Below are 22202 nucleotides of genomic sequence, written 5' to 3'. Positions count from 1 at the left end.
GCTGCTGATGGACGCAACCCCCAACGATGCATGTTGGCGTTGAACCGGCCGACCCCTGTGCGGAGCCGGTTCAGGGCGACCCACTCTTTGCGGGGCGTGTCCGAGCCGGGTGGGGCTGTGGTGTTCGGTGCAACAGTGAATTGAGGAGGTTGCGATGTCTGTTACCAGCTGGTTCTCCATGCACCTAGTATGTTGTAACCAGAGCCACAGAGGGTCGCTGCTTGACGGGAGAAAGGATGACGAGATGACAGGCGTTGAGGTCCCAGTTGCTGTGAATCCTGGGCGAGGTGGTGCAAAGGATGTTTGGTGTCCGATGGGGCCTTGCACACCAGCCTATGAGTGAAGAACTCTCTGCGAAGCTTGGCGGGTGCAATACCTGCGAGCACCGGCAGGAGCTCCGTCGGAGTAGGGCGTAGGCAGCCAGAGATGATCCCATGGTGTCGTTGAGGGTGGCGTCTAGCTTGCTAGTACGAGCACTGCGGCACCATGCTGGGGCGGCGTACTCAGCGGCGCTGTACAAGAGTGCAAGAGCACTGGTTCGGAGAGTAGATGTCCTGGCGCCCCATGACGATCCGGCCAAGCAACGCAGGAGGTTGTTCCGTGCCGAGACTTTAGCACGGAGAGCTTCAAGGTGTTGCTTGTAGGTCAGCTGCCGATCTAGTTTCACCCTGAGGTATTTAGGAAATGGGTTGTAGGGTAGGGGTGACCCATTGAGGGTGACGGTTAGTTGGCGTTGAGCTTCCTTGTTGTTCAGGTGAAAGGCCGTTATGGTGGTTTGTGCCACACTCCAGGTCTTAAGGTAGCCCGCGACAAGTTCCATATTCGCCGAGAGCACATCCTCAACATTTGACCAGCTCCTGTCCGAGTGCAGTAGGGCCAAGTCATCTGCGTATCCATACTGGCGCGAGGTCGTGCGTGGCAGATCGCTGATATAGAGATTGAAGAGCATGGGGGTCAGTACTGAGCCTTGGGGGACTCTGTTTCTTAGGCGTCGCAGTCGGCTAGATTGTCCGTCACTGGTCTTGAGTACAAAACTGCGGTTGGCAAGGATGTTGGCAAGGAGCCGCACTAAATGACAGTCAGGGATGGTTCGGAGGAGCTTTGAGATCAGGCCCTGGTGCCACACTGTATCACAGGCGGCGGTGGGGCCCACCAGATCAGGCCCTGGTGCCACACTGTATCACAGGCGGCGGTGAGGTCCACCAGGGTGATGCCCGCCTTGTCACCCTTTTCGAAACTGTCTTCGATGTCATTGGTCAGCTTGACTATTTGGTGGGTGGTGCAGCGTCCACGCCGAGATCCGGCTTGTTCAGCGGGTAGTTGAGGGTCAACGATTGGATGGAGCTGGGCCAGGAGAAGCCATTCGAGGAGCTAGTTAGGGACACAGAGGAGTGAGATGGGCCGATAGTTCCTTGGGTCGTCCGCAGGTTTGTTTGGTTTTGGTGACCAATTTTGTGACCAATTTTGTTGGATTGCATTTTTCTGAGCCGCTTATACTGTGCAGCCATGGGGGGGGGGGGGGGGGGGGGGACAATGACCGATGGGACAAATACAAATGTGGTTCAATTGTTGCAGACTAGTTTCTGCACTTGCCCCTTCTCACTAGTAATGCCAATTTGAAAGGGCAACCCCTTATTATCTGTACATATAGAAATGTAAATAACAATAATATTTTGTTTTCTTTGGTTCCTATTGTACCATTTATCTACCATTTATGGCAAGCCTTGGTTAATCTGGTTCAGCATTGTGTTGCATGGTTTTACCAAAGCTCACATACAATTGCCTTTGCACCTATTTGCACCCCAGACAAATGTGAGACCGACCTTTAAGAAACCATTAAATTATTCATTTATCTTTGTATTTGTGAAATGCTTCTACAAAATCATGGTAATTTTCTTTTACCTCATCAGGAATGCAGCAGAGGTGATAGGAATTGCTGCAAGAAGTGTACTCTTACCCACAATGCAATGTGTAGCAGTGGCCTCTGCTGCAGAGGTTGTCAGGTAAGGTGCTGGTGCACTCAACCAGTGGGCCACGTCAAATGTTGGGTATTCTATGATGAGTGACATCCCCCGATCCCCCCTCCCACCTCAAGCCTTTCCATTTGTATCATCATCAGTCAGTGGGTGGGAGCAGCTCCAAACACTCAAGAAACCCGACATCTTTCGGGGAAAAGAAGCCTATTTGATTGCCTCCCCAACCCCCCCTAAAGTCTATACAATCGACAAGATGTCTGCAACAACTCGCATATGCTTCTCCAATATCATTAACCAAATAGACACAAGAAAACTGGAGTAACTCAGCGGGACAGGCAGCATCTCTGGAGAGAAGGAATGGGTGACGTTCCAGGCCAAGGCCCCTCTTCAGATTAACCAAATCCATGATGTCTATCATCTAGAAGGACAGTGGGAATGGGCACATGAGAATGTCACGAACTGCAAATTGTCCTCCATTGACACTTGAGCTTGACTTGGAATAATTACCGCCGATCCATTATTATGGGTCAAAGTCTTGGCACATCCCATCCAGCAGCAATGAGGGAATGTGCTTAACACAAGGCCAACACAACTTCAAAAAATAGCAGCTCACCCCCATCTTCCAAAGAGCAAATTGGAATGTGGATGAAGTGGGGCTTGCTGCTGTTGCTCACATCCCATCTCAACGTTTGATTAGCATTTGCAATCACTCTTTCACAAATAGGAATGCAAAGCCCAAGACAGACGCAAAAAGCTGGAGTAACTCAGTGGGACAGGCAGCATCTCTGGAGATAAGGAATGGGTGATGTTTCGGGTTGAGACCCATGTTCAAACTTCTGAAGAAGGGTCTCGACCCGAAACGTCACCCAATCCTTCTCTCCAGAGATGCTGCCTGTCCCGCTGAGTTACTCCAGCTTTTTGTGTCTATGTTCGGTGTAAGCCGGCATCTGCAGTTCCTTCCCACACAATCCAAAGCTACGTATTGTTTCACTTCTCTGGATGAAGTAAAGCCTCGCCTCTATGTATTTTGCAGTTTGAACCACGAGGTGTGATTTGCAGACAGTCTGTGAACGACTGCGATATTGCGGAGACCTGCACTGGGGACTCCAACGAGGTAAGACAATCTCTCCTTTTCTCATCACGGAAATCTCACGTATTCCTGATCCCATCGTTGTGGTAACATTGGCAGCAAACACACCTGCTGTTTGCATGATCATCCTCTTCTTTATAAAACGTTTAAATGTTAAGAGCCCTATAACTTTAAAACATTTGATACATGCAATGCTAATTATAACAGATACTTGAACCAAAGGGATCCATTGGGCACAAACCACTCCTGCATTGGTGCAACACCCCCCCCGTCCCCTCCCCCCCCCCATCCCTCCCTCCCCCCTCTCTCTACCCCCCTTGCGCCCCTCCCCTTGCCCCCTTACCCCCTCTCCCCCTCATCCCTCCCTCCCCTCTCTCTACCCCCCTTGCGCCCCTCCCCTTGCTCCCTTCCCCCTCTCCCCCATCCCTCCCTCCCCCCTCTCTCTACCCCCTTGCGCCCCTCCCCCTTGCCCCCTTCCCCCCTCTCCCGCCCCTCCCTCCCCCTCTCTCTCCCTCCCTCCCCCTCTCTCTCCCTCCCTCCCCTCCCCCTCCCCTCACCCCCTTTCTCCCCCCTTCCCACCTTCCCCCTCTCCTCCCCAACTCCCTCCCTCCCGCTTCCCTCGCCCCCCTAACCCCCTTTCCTCCCTCTCCCCCTCCCCTCGCCCAGATTCCCCTCCCTCCCTCCCCCTCCCCCCCTCCCTCTCCCTCCCCCTCCCCCCCCCAGGGTTGCCTCTCCTGCATTGGTGCAGCACCCTCTCCTCCCCCACTCCTCCCTCCTCCCCTCCAAATCTGTACGTCTTTGGGGCGTGGGAGGAACCCGGAGCACCTGGAGCAAACCCACGTGGTCTTGGGGAGAACATACAAACTCTGTACAGACAGCACTTGTGGTCAGGGGCACACCCGGGCGTCTGGCGCTGTAAGGGCGCCCGTCCTTCAGAGATGAAAAGGAATAGCAAGACAAAGGAGCTTTGAAAGACAGAAAATAGGGAGAAGAGAAGTCAATAGAGTGGAGGAGGATAGAAAGTAGAACACTGTAATGACAAACCGGAGAAGTAAAGGATAGAGGAAGAGAAACAAGAGGAAGAGATTTGAAGAAGGGTGGCAACCGGGTGACGCCAGCAATGGCCACGTCGCCAACAGTCTGTCTGTCTATCCCTTCCTTCCTTGAGTTTGAGTATGTGTTAACTGTATGTTTTTAGTGTTCCTTAGCTTGTTTTATGTGGGCGGTGGGTGGGGGAAACTTTTTCTAATCTCTACCTCGATGGAGATGCGATCTGTATTGTATCTCCGTCCGCACTGCGGTCTAACATCGAGGAGTTAACAGCCTTTGCTGGAGACCGACTTTTGAGAGCTCACGGAAGAGCCAATGGGACTTTAACATCGCGGAGCCCGCGGTGCATTTGCCAGGGTTCGACCTCGGAGCTCCAACTGTGGGTGCTTGCGGGCTTAACATCACGGAGCCCACAGTCTCTGGTCAGAGACCAACTTTGGGAGCTCCAAGCTGTGGGAGCTTCGACCGCCCCGACTGTCCCAACGCGGAAGCTTCGATCGCCCCGACGCGGGAGCTTTGATCGCCCCGACCCGGGGGTTTCGACGCCGCGATGCAGGAGCTTTCATCGCCCCGACGCGGGAGCTTCGATCGCCCCGACGTTGGAGCTTCGATTGCCCCGACGGAGAATAAAGAGGGAAGTAGATTGGACTTTTTTGCCTTCCATCACAGTGAGGAATGTGGGGAATCCGCTGTGGTGGATGTTTCTGTTAACTTTTATGTAGTTGTGTGTCTTGTTGCTTTTGTTTTCGTGTGGCTGTTTGGTATTTCGCATATCACTGTACCTTAATTGGTACATGTGACAATAAAAGACCTTTGAACCTTTGAAAGCCCAAACATTATCTGTCACCTTCCTCCACAGTTGTTTCCTGACCCGCTGAGTTCCTCCAGCAATTTGTGTTTTCCTCAAGATAACCAGGTTGTGATGATGAGGGAGAACACAGTTATAAAGTAGTTGAAGAATAAATACATATGTTCTTAGGCCTCCTCGGTCATGGCTGACCATGGGTGATGCATCCTGGTTGGCTGCTTGCTCCACACCTCAGCTAGAGCAACGTCGCTTGAACATATGTAGTCACAAGGAATTGCAGATGCCGGTTTACAAAAAAAGACACAAAGTGCTGGAGCAAATCAGCAGTCACGCAGCATCTCAGGAGGACATGGATAGGCGACTCTTTGGGTTGGGAGCCTTCTTCAGTCAGTGTATACACATGTAGAAGCAAGGAACTGCAGGTACTAGTTTACAAAATAAGACAGAATATGCTGGAGTAGCTCATTGGGTCAGGCAGCATCTCAGGATCACCACAGATAGGTGACATTTCGAGTTGGGATCCTTCTTCAGTGTGAAGAAGGGTCTCGATCCGAAACATCACCCATTCCTTCGCTCCAGAGATGCCACCTGACCCGCTGGGTTACTCCAGCATTTTGTGTCTATCTTTAGTTTTACACTGTTGTTCCAGGCTGGTTTTGTCAATTACACATATGTCACCATTGTCTCTGGATACTTTAATGAGATTATTATTATGTGCATTCCTCAATCTTTTTACCCGGGTGAAATCAAGCCCAGAAATTTTTTCTGTGTCAACATCTGAGAGACTGAAACTTCAATTGAAATACTCTCTGCTCTGATCTGTGTGTGATTTCATGAACCTGTACACTTACCCCAGTGGAGTCAATGTGAAGTTCATGATTAAGTATGTGGAGAGCTAAATGGGAAGTTCGGGACCCTGACCTCCAACGAGAAAGGCGGCAGTTTTTATCCACTCTATTGCCACATTTCATTCAGAAATTCAAAGTGGAAGAAAGACTCCAAACAAACTCTGAAGGACTGTGAAATCCTTCCTGCATTACAAACTGATCCCATTGATTTAATGATTTTTCTTTCTCCAGTGCCCCTGGAATGTGCATAAGCTGGATGGCTACTCCTGTGACAATAATCAGGTAAAGTGTTTTGTCAAGATATCACATTTGGACCCAGTTTTTGACTTTTTCACTTTCTCCCTCTGATGCGTGTTATGCAATTCCTTTGGAGTCACGGGTCAATGGCTGATTGACCCTATTCAGGTTTAATTTTCTCTCTCAAAACGTATTTATCTTGAAAAACAGATGTTTAATCATAGAGCAAAAAAAAAAACTGCTGGAGGAATTCAGCAGATCAGGCAACATCTGTGGAAGGAAATGGACCGATAATGTTTTTGATTGGGACTCTTCGTTCAACTGGTGGAGTCGAGGAGAGGGGTGGAAAGGGATGGGTAGACCCAAATGTGGTCTGTCCACTTCCTTCCACAGATGCTGCCTGACCTGTGGAGTTCCTTCAATGGTTTCCTGCTCAAGATACTAACATCTGCAGTCTCGTGTGTCTCTTGCTTAATCAAGGATGCAGCTTGGGTCCTCAACAGTTTTCTGCTTTTCCACTAACTTTCTCAAGAAACTCAAGTCCTCAATAATCTCAGTTCCATTAATACGAGACACACTTCATGCCTTTACTTTACATCTGGTCTTACCCAGTGTGTGTTGACAGGGTATTTGACTCCAGGAACCATGAGATCTGTCCCACAATGGGTCTTTTAGTAGGGATTTCTGGTCATTAATTTAAAACATAAGGTGTATATTTGATGTTGAAGGCGACATTCCTTTACTCCCAGCCGAGGGTTCTGGCCTCTATCGCCACCAACGATTCAGTGCACTTCAAGTCAAAAGCCCGAATTATCTTTAAACACTAAGGCAGTACCCATTGAATAAACCCACTGATGCTTCCAATGTTCATAAGTGATAGGAGCAGGATTAGGCCATTTGGCCCATCAAGTCTACTCTGCCTTTCAGTCATGGCTGATCTATCTTTCCCTCTCAACCCCATTCTCCTGCCTTCTCCCCATAACCCCTGACACCTGATCAAGTACCAACCCATACAAATCAAGTATGTTATTTCAGTCAGGATTTCCAAACATTACTTCAAATGCTTACAGTGTGATTTTTGTTTGAGACCCAGTCTGAGTAAAGCCTGCCTTTTAGGAGAGGTGGTTTCTATTCATTGCTGATGTTATATCAATGTGTGCTCCAATGCCCTTCATTGTAGTTTTAGAAACTCTCGACTCATGTGAAAACAAAATACATTCAGGCACATTTTGTTCCAAATTAATTTTAGGGCAGCTTAGTTTATTTACTTAGTTATTATGCTACTTTGATCATCGTCCTGCCTATATTTGGACCTATTCTGTTCCTAGCTGCCAACTGGAAAATGCCCAATCCAGAAAACATGATGAGCTGACTGAGTGTGTCCATCTGCTGGTGTGGTTACATAGGCACAGAGCCCCCCTAGTTGGAACTCAGACTGATCTGAGGTGCCATATGGGAACTTACTGAAACGTCTGTGGGAGTAGAGAGGTGGCCTGCAAAGAAAGGAATGTTGAAATAGAAAGCCTCCTTAGGACCACAGTCAAACCAAAAATAGGAGACCTGACAAGTTATTTTGAACATGCTCAGTCTTCTGTTTAACAGTGTCTGCAATTCCCCAAATGTTGCCATGTTCATGCACTAACCCCAATTGTTTCACACAGAGGGTGTTGGGTACATGGAATGAGCTGCCAGAGGAGGTAGATGAGGCAGGTTTCTATAACAACATGAAAAAGACATTTGGGCAGGTAAATGGACAGGAAAGGTTCAGAGGGATATGGGCCAAATGTATGCAGATGGGATTAGTGTGGATGGCGCATCTTGGTTGGATGGGCGAGTTGGGCCGAAGGGCCTGTTTCCGTGCTGTATGACTATGACTGCACTGCATTGTAGCTTCTCATTTTTGCATTTCAGGGCCGTTGTTTAGGCAGCAGATGCCAGACCAGGGACAGGCAGTGCAATTACATCTGGGGACGTGGTATGTATGCACCAAATTGACTCAAGAGACAGTCCCTGAATGAATCACTCTTTTATATTGAATAAAGCATGGACCTTCACTATAACGTCCTAATTGAATGTAGGAAAAAAACAAGTCAGTTGATAAATTTCAAATGTGGAATTAAAAATGATTAGCATCCCTATGTTATCTAAATTTATATAAAGAAGGAATGCTTTTGATTTAAGCTGATTGTTGGATGTTTGACTTGTTTAGAGCAATGAATGTCAATGACCAATATTAAAGTTATGGAATAAAACTGCATACATTAATTAATAAAGAATGCTACAACAGTGTTTAAAAGACACTTGGACAGGTACATGGATAGAAATGGTTTAGAGTGATATGGGCCAAATGTGGGCAAATGGGACTAGCATAGATGGGGCATCTTGGTTGGCCTGGACAAGTTGGGCTGAAGGACCTGTTTCCGTGCTATAACTTTGACTCTAAGAAGCTCCTGTTTCATTATCCTGGGATTTGAAGAAAATATCAGTCATTGCATGTAGAACCAGCAGCATTTTCCCATGGAATAGCTGTGACCTGTTAAGAAGCCAGTGGGTTGGGTTACTAAGTTCAGGGGTCCTCTGTAAATGCACATCAGAGTCCTATCTTTCCACTTCTCATCAGTTCTTTCTTGCCTGCCCCCTGATATTTGACTCCTCACAAATTTCACTGGCAGATTTCCCACTTACACAAGTAAAAAATGTCTAATTTTATTCATTTTTGTATCACACACGGACAGCTGACCAAATCCATGCATTAAGCCAAGGTCATTCAAACCAGCCAGTGCAGCCTTAATGTTGTGACACAAAGGTCATTAGTGATAGGAGCAAAATTAGGCCATTCAGCCCACGGTCTACTCTGCCATTCAATCATGGCTGATTATCTTCCACTTAACTCCATTCTCCTCCTTCTCCCCAAACCCGTGATAAAGTGCTGGAGTAACTCAGCGGGTCAGGCAGCATCTCTGGAGAACATGGATAGGTGACGTTTCACAGAGTGCCTGAGTAACTCAGCAGGTCAGGCAGCATCTGTGGAGAACATGGGTAGGTGACGTTTCACAGAGTGCTGGAGTAACTCAGCGGGTCAGGCAGCATCTCTGGAGAACATGGATAGGTGACGTTTCACAGAGTGCTGGAGTAACTCAGTGGGTCAGGCAGCATCTCTGGAGAACATGGATAGGTGACGTTTCACAGAGTGCTGGAGTAACTCAGCGGGTCAGGCAGCATCTCTGGAGAACATGGATAGGTGACGTTGGGACCCTTCAGCCTCATTTATTCGGCTGAGTTACTCCAGCACTTGTATTGTTTCACCTTAAAGCTAAATGCTTTAAGAGGTGAAGTTTTGGGTCGGGACCCTTCAGTCTGAAGAAGTCCCAAGCTATCAATGCTCTCCAGGGAGGCTGCCTGACCCACTGAGCTACTCCAGCATTTTGTGTTTTCCCAATGTATAAAGCAAGCAGCAATGGTCTCTGGTTTCTTCATCAGGAGCGTGTGAAAGTGCAGTAGGCAGAATATTACTGAAATGTCCATTCCCCAATCTGGTCAGCCTTCTCTCTTACCAGGAACAGACTGTTTCTGAACCATCTCACTTTTGTGTAAACCAGCATCAGCACCTCCTTGTTTCTAACCTTGGTGTTATAGCAGCTTGGTGGTGCATTGCCCACTTCACTCTGTGCTCCTTTAGTGGGGCCCACTATGAACGTTGCTTACCCCTACAATGATTCAGTCTGCTCCTTACACACTGCAAGCACTAATCTCAAAGCTTGACTTATTTTCTGCAGCCTGCCCCAGGTCCAATCAAGCTTTAGCCCTGACTACCCCATGATATGGACTGCACACTAGTGACAACGAAACCTCAGCCGCCAGGCACTGAACTCCTGGTCCACGCCACCTTGAAGACCTATTGATAGCTCGGACCACTGACCTGTTTTTAAATATCTCGGAGGACTGGTGACATATAAAAATGTTAAATAAATTTAAAAAATCTAAAAATGTTCTTAATAAAACTTAATGGGTAATTAATTAACTTAAAACATATAGCAATAAATTAATTAATACATTAAAGTAAAGTAACACAGTAAAGTAAAGTAAAACATAAAGTAAAATGGAATTTATTTATTGATCTTTTCAATCAAATGTGTTGACTCCAACAAATGATTGGGACTGCACTACAATCTGACATTACATGGCGGCACATCCTCACCTTCTTGCTGGATGTAATGATGAGTCCCCTGGTAGTTCAGAAGCTCAGGTGTGTGAATGTGTGACCTCCTGCTTGTCCCTGATGTTTAAATTACCATGTGCTCAGAGAAAGGTGGCACAGCTGGTAGAGCCACTGCCTCACCACGCCAGAGACCCTGGTTCGATCCTGACCTCGGGTGCTGTGTCTCTTTATGCGGAGTTTGCACATTTCTCCCTGTGACTGCGTGGGTTTCCTCCAGGTGTTCCAGTTTCCTCCCACGTGCCACAGATGTGCGGATTTGCAGGTTAATTGGCGTCTGTGAAATTGCCCCTGGCGTGTTGGGAGTGGATGAGAATGTGGGATAACATAGAACTAGTGTGAACAGGTGATCACTGGTTGGCGTGGACGCAGTGGGCTGAAGGGCCAGGTTCCATACTATATCTCCAAACTAAACTAAACTCCTACCAGCAGGTCTTTACCAAACCCCAAATAAAAACTACATTCTTGTTCTTTGTCTCAGACAACCTCTTTAAGGGAAGCACTTAAAATAAATGAACTCATTGAGACAATTCATTTTCCTCTACCCCCTGTTCCCTCGCGGGTCACTAAAATGTCCGTTATGTTTGTAGGAGCAGTTAATGCAAAAGCATGAACGGAATAGACCTCAGGAAATCATTTTAAGTTGTAAAAAAGACTGAAAGCAGACAATTTGGTTATGTTTAAGATTCTGCAGATCGGTTATGTTATGAAAAGCTGAATGTCGAGGGAACTGAGAAGGGAAACTGTGGCAAAGATGGTCAAAACTGGCTTCAGTGCAGCAAGCAGTAAGTCACAACCTTTAATTAACCTCACTGGTGTAAAGCAGTCTATTGCTTGAACCACATTGTTGTTTCTCATGGATTGAGTTTTCCTTTCTCTTTGATGCATTTATGTTTGATTCCAGCACAAGAGAACCATAATGAATCTAAACCAGCTTGTCCACTGTCCCCCCACCAGCCCGAAAACCTTTGGCTTAATTCAATCCCAATATACCTGCATAGTTGCCCTCCAGCTCACGGGTGGACAAATAGAAACAGCCCTTACCACGTGAACCTCTCCAGCATGTTCTCACCAAGCCTACACTGATGTCTAAAGGAGGTCCCAACTGACCATTCATTCTTCACCAGTATCTTTTGCATTTACCTCCCACATGAATCAAAGTATCAAAGACATTTATGACACAGAAGGAGACTATTTGGTATTGTGTGACACCAGATGTAAACGGGTTACACAGAGTATCCCCAGATCTCTAACCCATCATGTGCTAGGAATCTGGGGATCACTAGGTACCTTATACCATAACAACTTTTAAAAGACATGGATAGGGAAGGTTTACAGGGATATGGGCCAAATTAAGGCAAATGGGACTGGCGTAGATGGGGCATCTCGGTCAGCATGGACGTTGAGCCTGTTTCCGAGTTTTTGGATGCCTCCCTCCAATGCTCCCAGTTCTAGGGTCCACTGGTCCATTTATAGTTCTACCCTAATTGTTTTGCATGCATAATGGACCACTGAATATCCCTACATTTACTACATAAGGCACGGTGGCGCAGCGGTAGAGTTGTTGCCTTACAGCGCCAGAGATCCAGGTTAGATCCTGACTACGGGTGCTGTCTGTATGGAGTTTGTACGTTCTCCCTGTGATCGCGTGGGTTTTCTCCGGGTGCTCCGGTTTCCCCCACACTCCAAAGACATACAGTTTTGTAGGTTAATTGGCTTCTGTAAGTTGTAAAATCGTCCCTATTATGTAGGATAGTGCTGGTGATTGCTAGTGTTCTTGGACTCGGTGGGCCGAAGGGCCTGTTTCAACGCTGCATCTCTAAAGTCTAAAGACTCAGGATCATTTATTAATAATTAATGGCATGTGCATCATCTTGAATCTTAATTTGGATTTGTTTCCGAGGTTAGTAACCGAATTCTCTCTGTTTGGCACAGGGATGTTCTTTGTGGTTATCTTTTCTGTTCCAATATCACTCAGCCTCCAAGACATGGAAGTCTCAAAGGAGACATTACTAGCATGGTGTTATACCATCAAAGCAAGTACCTGGATTGCAGGTAACAATTCAACTGCACTGACTGAAGAATCTAACATAGCCAAGCAGAGATATTGCTGAACCTTGATTTATATTAGCTAAGACAATAGTGACTTGTTTGACCCACAATAAAATGAAATAAAAATGTCTGGTAGGAACTCCCTCAATATATATAAACGATTCATCATTATCAAAGCACCACAATTAGTTACTTATAGAGAAGAACTTGCAGAACTCTGAGAAATTATTAAAGGATTTAAATGTTGCTAAGTAATTAAAGATTTAGGATTTGGTTTGTTATTGTCACAAGTACTGAGATATAGTGAAAACCTTTATTTTGCATAATATCCGAACAGATCAGATATACACAGTGTAGAAAATAGTTCTCAGCATTGCAATGTATTAGATCCATAGACAAGGTCCATTGTCCTCAATGGGGCAGAGGTGAATTGGACAATCCCCTAGCAAATGGGCGGACTGTTCAGAAGCCTGATAACGGGGGGGGGGGGGGGGGGGGAAGTGAAATAAAGTGCCTCCCAGTCCACAGTTCTTCAATCCATACTGAAAATAATAAGGTCTAACCAGGCGCAAGAACATTCACGTTCACAAGTTATAGGTGTAGAATTAGGCCATTCGGCCCATCAAGACTACTCCGCCATTCAATCATGGCTGATCTCTGCCTCCTAATCCCATTTTCCTGCCTTCTCCCCATAAGCCTTGACATCTGTTCTAATCAAGAATTTGTCTATCTCTGCCTTCAAAATATCCACTGACTTGGCCTCCACAGCCTTCTGTGACAATGCGTTTCACAGATTAACAACCCTCTGACTAAAGAAGTTCCTCCTCACCTCCTTTCTAAAAGAGCGTCCTTTAATTCTGAGGCTATGACCTCTGGTCCTAGACTCTCCCACCAGTGGAAACATCCTCTCCACATCCACTCTATCTGTGCCTTTCATTGTTCTGTAAATTCCCAGCAGATGCCACTGGCAATGGCAGCATTTAATTTCCATTCTACCTGCCCCTGAACTGTGGCTATTTGGAGCCAACCATATTGGCGAGTTGGTTGTCTCCTCTAGGCCATATAACTAAAAAGGCAATACAGGGAGAAAAGATGAGGTAAGCTAGCCAAGAATATAAAGGAGGATAGTAAAAGCTTCTTTAGGTATGTGAAGAGGAACAAAATAGTTAAGACAAATGTGGGTCCCTTGAAGACAGAAGCAGGTGAATATATTATGGGGAGCAAGGAAATGGCAGACGAGTTGAACCGGTACTTTGGATCTGTCTTCACTAAGGAAGACACAAACAATCTCCCAGATGTACTAGTGGACAGAGGTCCTAAGGTAACGGAGGAACTGAAGGAAATTCACATTAGGCTGGAAATGGTGTTGGGTAGACTGATGGGACTGAAGGCTGATAAATCCCCAGGGCCTGATGATCTGCATCCCAGGGTACTTAAGGAAGTGGCTCTAGAAATCGTGGACGCATTGGTGATCATTTTCCAATGTTCTATAGATTCAGGATCAGTTCCTGTGGATTGGAGGGTAGCTAATGTTATCCCACTTTTTAAGAAAGGAGGGAGAGAGAAAACAGGAAATTATAGACCAGTTAGCCTGACATCAGTGGTGGGGAAGATGCTGGAGTCAATTATAAAAGAGGAAATTGCGGAACATTTGGATAGCAGTAACAGGATCGTTCCGAGTCAGCATGGATTTGCGAAGGGGAAATCATGCTTCACTAATCTTCTGGAATTTTTTGAGGATGTAACTAGGAAAATGGACAAGGGAGAGCCAGTGGATGTAGTGTACCTGGACTTTCAGAAAGCCTTTGATAAAGTCCCACATAGGAGATTAATGGGCAAGATTAGAGTACATGGTATTGGGGGTGGGGTACTGACATGGATAGAAAATTGGTTGGCAGACGGGAAACAAAGAGTGGGGATAAATGGGTCCCTTTCAGAATGGCAGGCAGTGACTAGTGGGGTACCGCAAGGCTCGGTGCTGGGACCGCAGCAATTTACAATATACATTAATGACATAGATGAAGAGTTAAAAGTAACATTAGCAAATTTGCAGATGACACAAAGCTGGGTGGCAGTGTGAACTGTGAGGAGGATGCTATGAGGATGCAGGGTGACTTGGACAGGTTGTGTGAGTGGGCTGATGCATGGCAGATGCAGTTTAATGTGGATAAGTGTGAGGTTATCCACTTTGGTGGTAAGAACAGGAAGGCAGATTATTATCTGAATGGTGTCAAGTTAGGAAATGGGGAAGTACAAAGAGATCTGGGTGTCCTTGTTCATCAGTCACTTAAAGTTAGCATGCAGGTACAGCAGGCAGTGAAGAAACCTAATAGCATGTTGGCCTTTATGACAAGAGGAGATGAGTATAGGTGCAAAGAGGTCCTTCTGCAGTTGTACAGGGCCCTAGTGAGACCGCACCTGGAGTACTGTGTGCAGTTTTGGTCTCCAAATTTGAGGAAGGATATTCTTGCTATTGAGGGAGTGCAACGTAGGCTCACTAGGTTAATTCCCAAAATGGCGGGACTGTCGTATGTTGAAAGACTGGAGCAACTAGGCTGTGTAGGAAAATAACTACAGATGCTGGTGCAAATTGAAGGTATCACAAAATGCTGGAGTAACTCAGCAGGACAGGCAGCAGCATCTCTGGAGAGAAGGAATGGGTGACGTTTTGGGTTGACACCCTTTTTCATACTAGGTTTGTATACACTGGAATCTAGAAGGATGAGAGGGGATCTTATTGAAACATATAAGATTATTAAGGGGTTGGACACGTGAGAGGCAGGAAACATGTTCCCAATGTTGGGAGAGTCCAGAACCAGGGGCCACAGTTTAAGAATAAGGCCATTTAGAACAGTGAGGAAAAACTTTTTCACTCAGAGAGTTGTAAATCTGTGGAATTCTCTGCCTCAGAAGGCAACGGAGGCCAATTCTCTGGATGCTTTCAAGGGATAGTTAGATAGAGTTCTTAATGATAGCGGAGTCAGGGGGTATGGGGAGAAGGCAGGAACGGGGTACAGATTGTGAATGATCAGCCATGATCACATTGAATGGCGGTGCTGGCTCGAAGGGCCGAATGGCCTACTCCTGCACCTATTGTCTATTGTCTGTTGTCTATATTAGACAAGATCAGCAGATCTCCTTCGCTGATGAACCAGTGCAAATTTTACAACAGTTCAACCTTCTCACGTTTAGCATTGCTGAGACTGGAGCTTCTTTGCTTATCCAAGTTAAAATGCCCCTTTGGCTACGGTGGAATTCAAACTCACTTGTGCTGCAAGAGTCCAGCCCAATACCCAGTGCATCACCACACTCAGCTGGAGGTCCACCTCTGATGGTATATCTGGGACCTCTGCATTTGATTGCATGTGGAAGGAATCCTGGACATATAGCCCTGTGAAATCATCTACAGATTAGTGATGCCATTGGCCAGCAAGATTGGGCCTGCCCATGAAATCCATGAAATCATTGGAAATTTAAGAAATCATACTTCATCCCTTAAAGTTTTGGATTCAATTCTAAAAGATAATATGGAGAAGTTACAGGTCAGATTGTATGTATTGGTATCAATAATTTGATTAATGGAGTGTTCAATAAAATTAACTAAATATACTGAAAAAACATTTATTTTGGTGTGGAGGTTTCAGGGATAGATTTGTGCCAAGTTTCCCCCTTTCTAGGGTGATAATGCTGCTTTCACAGTGTCTTAGTGATCCATTATTTATCCTTAGCGGTGACAGTTATGATTGATTGATCAGGACAATGAGAAAGTATGCTATGCATGGGCAGAGTTTGGCTTTGATGCCTTGCTTCTTATAACCTTTTATAGTTGTCATACTGGCCAATGTTTAGTGGATTTGAGTCTGAACCGTAGCCTCCAGAAATCCATGCTTGAAACACAGCTGAGTTTAATGTAGTTTTAAAGGTGTTTGCAAAGAATCACACATGCCTTGATCAGATTAGCAGAAGTGTGATATTTTTCTTGAAGTCTAATCTTTATTTACTACAGTCAAAGTTTAGACTTTACCACAAAGGGAGCAGTGTGTGATGCTGATTAAATTGAGCATTGATAGGACTATCGCATCATTCCCAGGGGCGGTTACGTTGTATTGGATGATGGCACCATTCTTGGTTATGTGGAAGATGGCACCTCCTGTGGACCCAACATGATGTGTCTTGACCACAAATGCCTACCAATACAAGCCTTCAACCTGAGCTCTTGCCCACAGAGTGCAAATGGAGAAATCTGCTTCAACCACGGGGTGAGTTCATTTCAAGCAGTGGTAAATATGTTGCACGTTTGAATTTGAAAACTGATACGAGTCAAGTAGAGACTAAATATGAAGAGTGCTGGAGTAACTCAGCGGGACAGGCAGCATCTCTGGAGAGAAGGAATGGGTGACGTTTCGGGTCGAGACCTTTCATCGTAGTCCTGGTTGCATCTTGAAATAGATCATCTCTCACCACCATGGATGATCAGATTGCTGATTTCTCAAAGCCAATATTTTTCAGCTCACATTTGGACTGGATCTTATTATGAATGAGGTGTGAGCATTCCCAGAACAAGAGGTTGCTATCTATCCACATTAATGAACAAGTGAAGGGTAGATGGCAGCTCCCTTCAGTAGGCGAGCTGGCACTACATATAGCATGGATTGACCTGCTGCAAGTCTGGGCAGGGCTCTGGAAAAAGCAGATGCTGGAGACTTTAACCTTTCGGGATCCCTGTTCTACTGTTCCCCCATTCAGCCTCCCCATGGGAAGAAGCAGGTTTCCAGCCTAATCCACCACTCAGGCAATAACTATCGAACCATCTCCCCATCCCAGCTCTATTTACCCTCCTCTGCTTCCAGTTGAGCTTCAGAAGTGATATCCCCTAGCTTTGGATTCTGTATGTTTCCCTGTGTCTACCCAGTAATATTGTCACTATCTCATTTGGATGAAGTTTAACCTGTACAAATCTGGGGAATAAACGCAAGTTTAGCATGTTTGGTTTTACATTTTAACCCATCAAATTCTAGCATCAGTTTCCTTTATCCCTGTCTCCTAGGGTTCAGTGTCCTAAACTGCTATACTACAGACAAGACCAGACCAAGGTTCTGTCTGAATGAGGGATAATTTTCTCCCTGTTTATCAGATTGGAATTTTTTTTGGAATCATACTGTACGGAAACATGCCCTTCGGCCCAACTTGCCCATGTCGACCAAGGCCTCGAATCCTGGCAATATCCTTGTAAACCTTCTCTGCTCCCTTTCCAACTTAACATCTTTCCTATTCCAGGGTGACCAAAATGAAACATTATACTCCAAATGTGGCCTCACAAATGTCTTGTATAACTGTAACATCACATCCCCACTTCTATACTCAATACTGATGAAGACCAATGTGCCGAAAGACTTTTTGACCACCCTATCTACCTGTGACACCACTTTCAGAGAACGATGTACCTGTACTCCTAGATCCCTCTACTCTGCAAAACTCCCTATGACACTGCCATTCACTAGATCCTGCCCTTGCTAGACATTCTAAAGTGCAACACCTCACACTTATCTATATCAAACTCCATTAACCATTCCTCAGCCGAACTTCCCAACTGATCAAGATCCTGCTGCAATTTTTGATAACCATCCTCGCTATCTACGATGCCACCCACTTTTCTGTCACTTGCAAACTTGTACATTCTCATCCAAATCGTTGATATGAACCACGAACAGCAATGGGCCCAGCAGCAATCCTGAGGTACTCCACTGGTCACAGGCCACCAGGCCTCCAGGCTGAACAACACTCTTCCACCATCACCCTCTGCTTCCTTCCTGAAGCCAATTCTCTATCCAGTCAGTCGGCTCTCCCTGGATCCCATGCAGTCTAACCTTCCAGAGCAGCCTACCATGTGGAATTATATCAAATGCCTTTCTGAAGTCCATATAAACAACGTCTATGGCCTTGCCCACATCAACCTTTTTAGTTATTTCTTCAAAAAACACAATCTGATTTGTGAGACACGATCTCCAACGGATAAACGCACAGATGTTACCACAGATGTTAGGCTCACTGGTCCATAATTCTCAGGCTTTTCCTTGCAGCTCATCTTAAACCAAGGCATTTGCCACCCTCTAATCCAGCACCTCACCCGTATCTAATGATGATTCGTTTATCTCAACCGAGGCAGCTGCAATTTTTTTCTAACTTCCTACAGTGACCCAGATATATCTAATCAGGCCCGGGAGATATACGTCTCAAGATGTTCAGTACCTATTTGACTGTAATACTGACTGTCCTCAAAAGACTTCCATTAATTGTCCCAAGTTCTCCACTCTTTGCATCTTTCTCCGTAGTACACACAGAGGAGAAATGCTCAGTGAGGATCTTCCCCATCTCTTGAGGCTCCACACGGAGCTGACTGCATTGGTTTCTAAGCAGGGGAAATATCTAAGAATATCTAGACTTTTTATTGAATAAGCACACCGTAAAGATGAATAAAAAGAAATGCCATGAAGATCTCAACACAGGGCATTTCTGACCCTTGACTAGTTTAACTTTTATCTAATTCCCCTGTTTAGCTACAGTAACTTCCATTTTGTGCCTTTAGTAATCTCCTTTCAAGTGGGAGCAGAACATAGAACAGTACAGCACAGGCCATTTGACCCGCAATGTCTGTGCCGAACATTACGTCAAGACCATCTCTTATCTACCTGCACATAATCCCTTTCCTGCAGATGTATGTGCCTACCCAAAGGCCTCTTAAATGCTACTATCATATCTGCCTCAACCACCACCCCTGGCAGCACGTTTTAGGCACTCACCACCCTCTGTGTAAAAAAATTGTCCTATAAATCTCCTTTAAACTTTGCTCACCTTAAAGCCCCCTAGTATTTGATTTTCCAATCTGGGAAAAAAGTTCAGACTGTCTATATTATCTGTGCTTCTCATAATTTTATATACCTCTCACTAGTCTCCCCACAACCTCTGGCGTTCCAGAGTAAACAATTCATTCTGTACAACCTCAATCCAGAAGAAAGGTTAAAACTCATATCCAGTTACTTTTATTGTGCGTAGTAGAGACCTGGAGGAGGACAAGCCATAATCTATGTCCCTCTCCTGTATTCTTAGTGTCTGCAGAGTCACTGACAAGTGGGAAGGTGTAATGTGAGGGTTGAACAGGTTTTCCTGCTTAGATGGAGTTGTCCACTAACACGACCTCGTGTCACGCAAGCAGGCTCGCTTAGGAAAACAATTAGGTGCTTGGGAAAATAATTAGGCTGACGTAGAAGAAGCAGTAAGCCACGGGGCCTCTGAGCCACAGCTGCAGGGACACAAACATGAAGTTAAGATAAACATTGCTGTCTCAGAGACATCTGAGACTGGTTCGGCGCTGCTGTAACAAATGATCTTTGTTTTCATCACTGAGGAGCAGCTAGTTCCAAAAACATAGTCAATGGTCGGTAGTAGATTAGGGGGGAAATGCAAACTTATTGATTACCGAAGTGCGTGCCATGAATTAGCTCACAGACTTCCCTCAATCTGTAATTCTGGAGCAGCACCAGGACCCACAGACTTTAGGATACAGCTGCCATTAGAAGGAGATCCCGACAAGATTTGTGAGATTTTGCACCTGAAGGACGCGAGAGACTCTGTTTATTTGCTGCCTTGCTGCTGTTTCGTTGTAGTTTTATTGCTTTTGTGTTGTGTTTTATGAAATGATTTATTCCTATCAGCTTTATTTGTCTGAGTGTTCTTCCTCCATTATTGATCCAAATCCTCGAAACCTGCACATATCTCATTACAGAGGTGGTTTAATTCTTTCTGTTAGTTCAAACGTACAAATTAATTTTCTCCTCTTAATCTTTTTATTGCCAAATGCAATAGAAAATACATTTTAGTTAGCATTGTAGCCACCAATAATGCTGGCATGGATCAGTGCCCTCACGTACTCACACTTATCTGGTCGAAATGGAGGTGGTGACTCAATGTAGTTAAGAGCCTGTAATTCAGATATCATTCTGGTAAACCTTTTCTACACCATCTCCAAAGTCTCCACATCCTTCCTGTAATGGGGTGACCAGAACATCACACACCAAGTTGAATACTCTAAATGCGACCAAACAAAACTCTTACAAAGCAGTAACTTGACTTCCTAACTCTCACCCAGTGCCCCCAACCAATGAGTGCAACCATACCATATGCCATCTTTACCACTCCATCTGCTTGTGCTGCCACTTTGCACTTGGATCACAGTTTAAGGATAAGGGGGAAGTCTTTTAGGACCGAGATGAGAACGTTTTTTTTCACACAGAGAGTGGTGAATCTGTGGAATTCTTTGCCACAGAAGGTAGTTGAGGCCAGTTCATTGGCTATATTTAAGAGGGAGTTAGATGTGGCCCTTGTGGCTAAAGGGATCAGGGGGTATGGAGAGAAGGCAAGTACGGGATACTGAGTTGGATGATCAGCCATGGCCTACTCCTGCACCTATTTTCTATGTTTCTATGTTTCTATCCCTCTGTATATCAATGCTGTTCAGGCTTCTGCCATTAACTATGTGCCCTGCATTCCATCAACACGGACTGAGGTTTCCAACGGTCCAGTAATTGTACCCTGACTCTGAAACGTTATGGAAAGCTTTTACAGCAAAGCTTCCAGTTATCCAGAGATTTGGTTCTGAACTACAAAGTATGAGTCAACATGTTGATTTACTTTTTAAATCAAGGTGTTGATAATTGGAAATGTGATATAAATGTACATAATTTATATGGACAAGGAAATTGTGCATTGATTTACCTGGTTGTACGGTTTGGCTGAGTGCTTGTATTTTGCTTGTAGGTATGCAGTAATGAGGCACAATGTATATGTGTCCGTGACTGGACAGGGAAAGACTGCAGCGTTTTTGACCCAATTCCAGATCCAACTCCGGCAGAGGATAAAGAAGCACAGTACAAGGGTCTGTATGCAACCGAATCCATTCCCAAATATCTGCTTGTTCATTAAGAATGGTCACACTATAGCCAGCATGCTGATTTAAATATACAAGTCAGGAACAGTTCCACTTCATTATTTAAAGTCCATTCAATGAAAGGTGACAGTAATTTAATGGCAATGGCACCTTCAGACTTCCACAGTACAAATCTCTCATAAAGAGTTGTAGAGTCATGTAGAGAAACAGGCCCTTTGGCCCAACTTGTCCATGCTGACAGGATGCCACATCTAAGCTAGTCCAACAGCCCTCTCAACCTTTTCCTTTCCATGTCCCTGTCCAAGTGTCTTTTAAATGCTGTGATTGTACTTGCCTCAACTACCTCCATCATCAGGAAATATTAATTTGACTCACTCCCTGTGATATTCCTTCTCTCCTGAGATGCTGCCTGACCTGCTGAGTTATTCCAGCATTTTGTGAATAAATACTTTGTGTTGGTTAGATGTGGGGAAGATTGTTCCCGATGTTGGGGAAGTCCAGAACAAGGGGTCACGGTTTAAGGATAAGGGGGAAGTCTTTTAGGACCGAGATGAGAACATTTTTTTTCACACAGAGAGTGGTGAATCTGTGGAATTCTCTGCCACAGAAGGTAGTTGAGGCCAGTTCATTGGCTATATTTAAGAGGGAGTTAGATGTGGCCCTTGTGGCTAAAGGGATCAGGGGGTATGGAGAGAAGGCAGGTACGGGATACTGAGTTGGATGATCAGCCATGATCATATTGAATGGCGGTGCAGGCTCGAAGGGCCGAATGGCCTACTCCTGCACCTAGTTTCTATGTTTCTATGTACTTAACACACAGTGAGGGCCAAGGACAGAAGTTCTGAACAGCAGGGAGAAGCTCTGCACCCTTGCTGCCTAAATGTGCCTTCATGACGTAGTCCAGCTGGAGATTTAGTTGGAAATGTGCTTGCAACATTGTCACATGGTTTCACAGCGTAAGGTGAAGGCTCACACATTTCT

At 45.4% G+C, this 22202-nt stretch overlaps 1 protein-coding gene across 5 annotated transcripts in view; it reads left to right on the top strand.

The window, feature by feature from the left end:
- adam11 (ADAM metallopeptidase domain 11) overlaps positions 1-22202 on the top strand; it is a 159152-nt gene that overhangs the window by 106644 nt on the left and 30306 nt on the right. For all 5 annotated transcript variants that reach the window (XM_078424546.1, XM_078424550.1, XM_078424548.1 and 2 more), the window contains exons 17-24: positions 1911-2003; positions 3010-3090; positions 6004-6054; positions 7921-7984; positions 10911-11010; positions 12161-12280; positions 16368-16536; positions 21092-21209. In XM_078424546.1, the coding sequence (XP_078280672.1) occupies positions 1911-2003; positions 3010-3090; positions 6004-6054; positions 7921-7984; positions 10911-11010; positions 12161-12280; positions 16368-16536; positions 21092-21209 (796 nt within the window). The remainder of the gene's footprint in view (positions 1-1910; positions 2004-3009; positions 3091-6003; positions 6055-7920; positions 7985-10910; positions 11011-12160; positions 12281-16367; positions 16537-21091; positions 21210-22202) is intronic.

This window comes from Rhinoraja longicauda, chromosome 29 (assembly GCF_053455715.1).
Source record: "Rhinoraja longicauda isolate Sanriku21f chromosome 29, sRhiLon1.1, whole genome shotgun sequence".
Classification (NCBI taxonomy): Eukaryota; Metazoa; Chordata; class Chondrichthyes; order Rajiformes; family Arhynchobatidae; genus Rhinoraja; species Rhinoraja longicauda.
The sequence above is the reverse complement of the archived record's forward strand: the minus strand, read 5'-3'. Positions and strand labels throughout refer to the sequence as shown.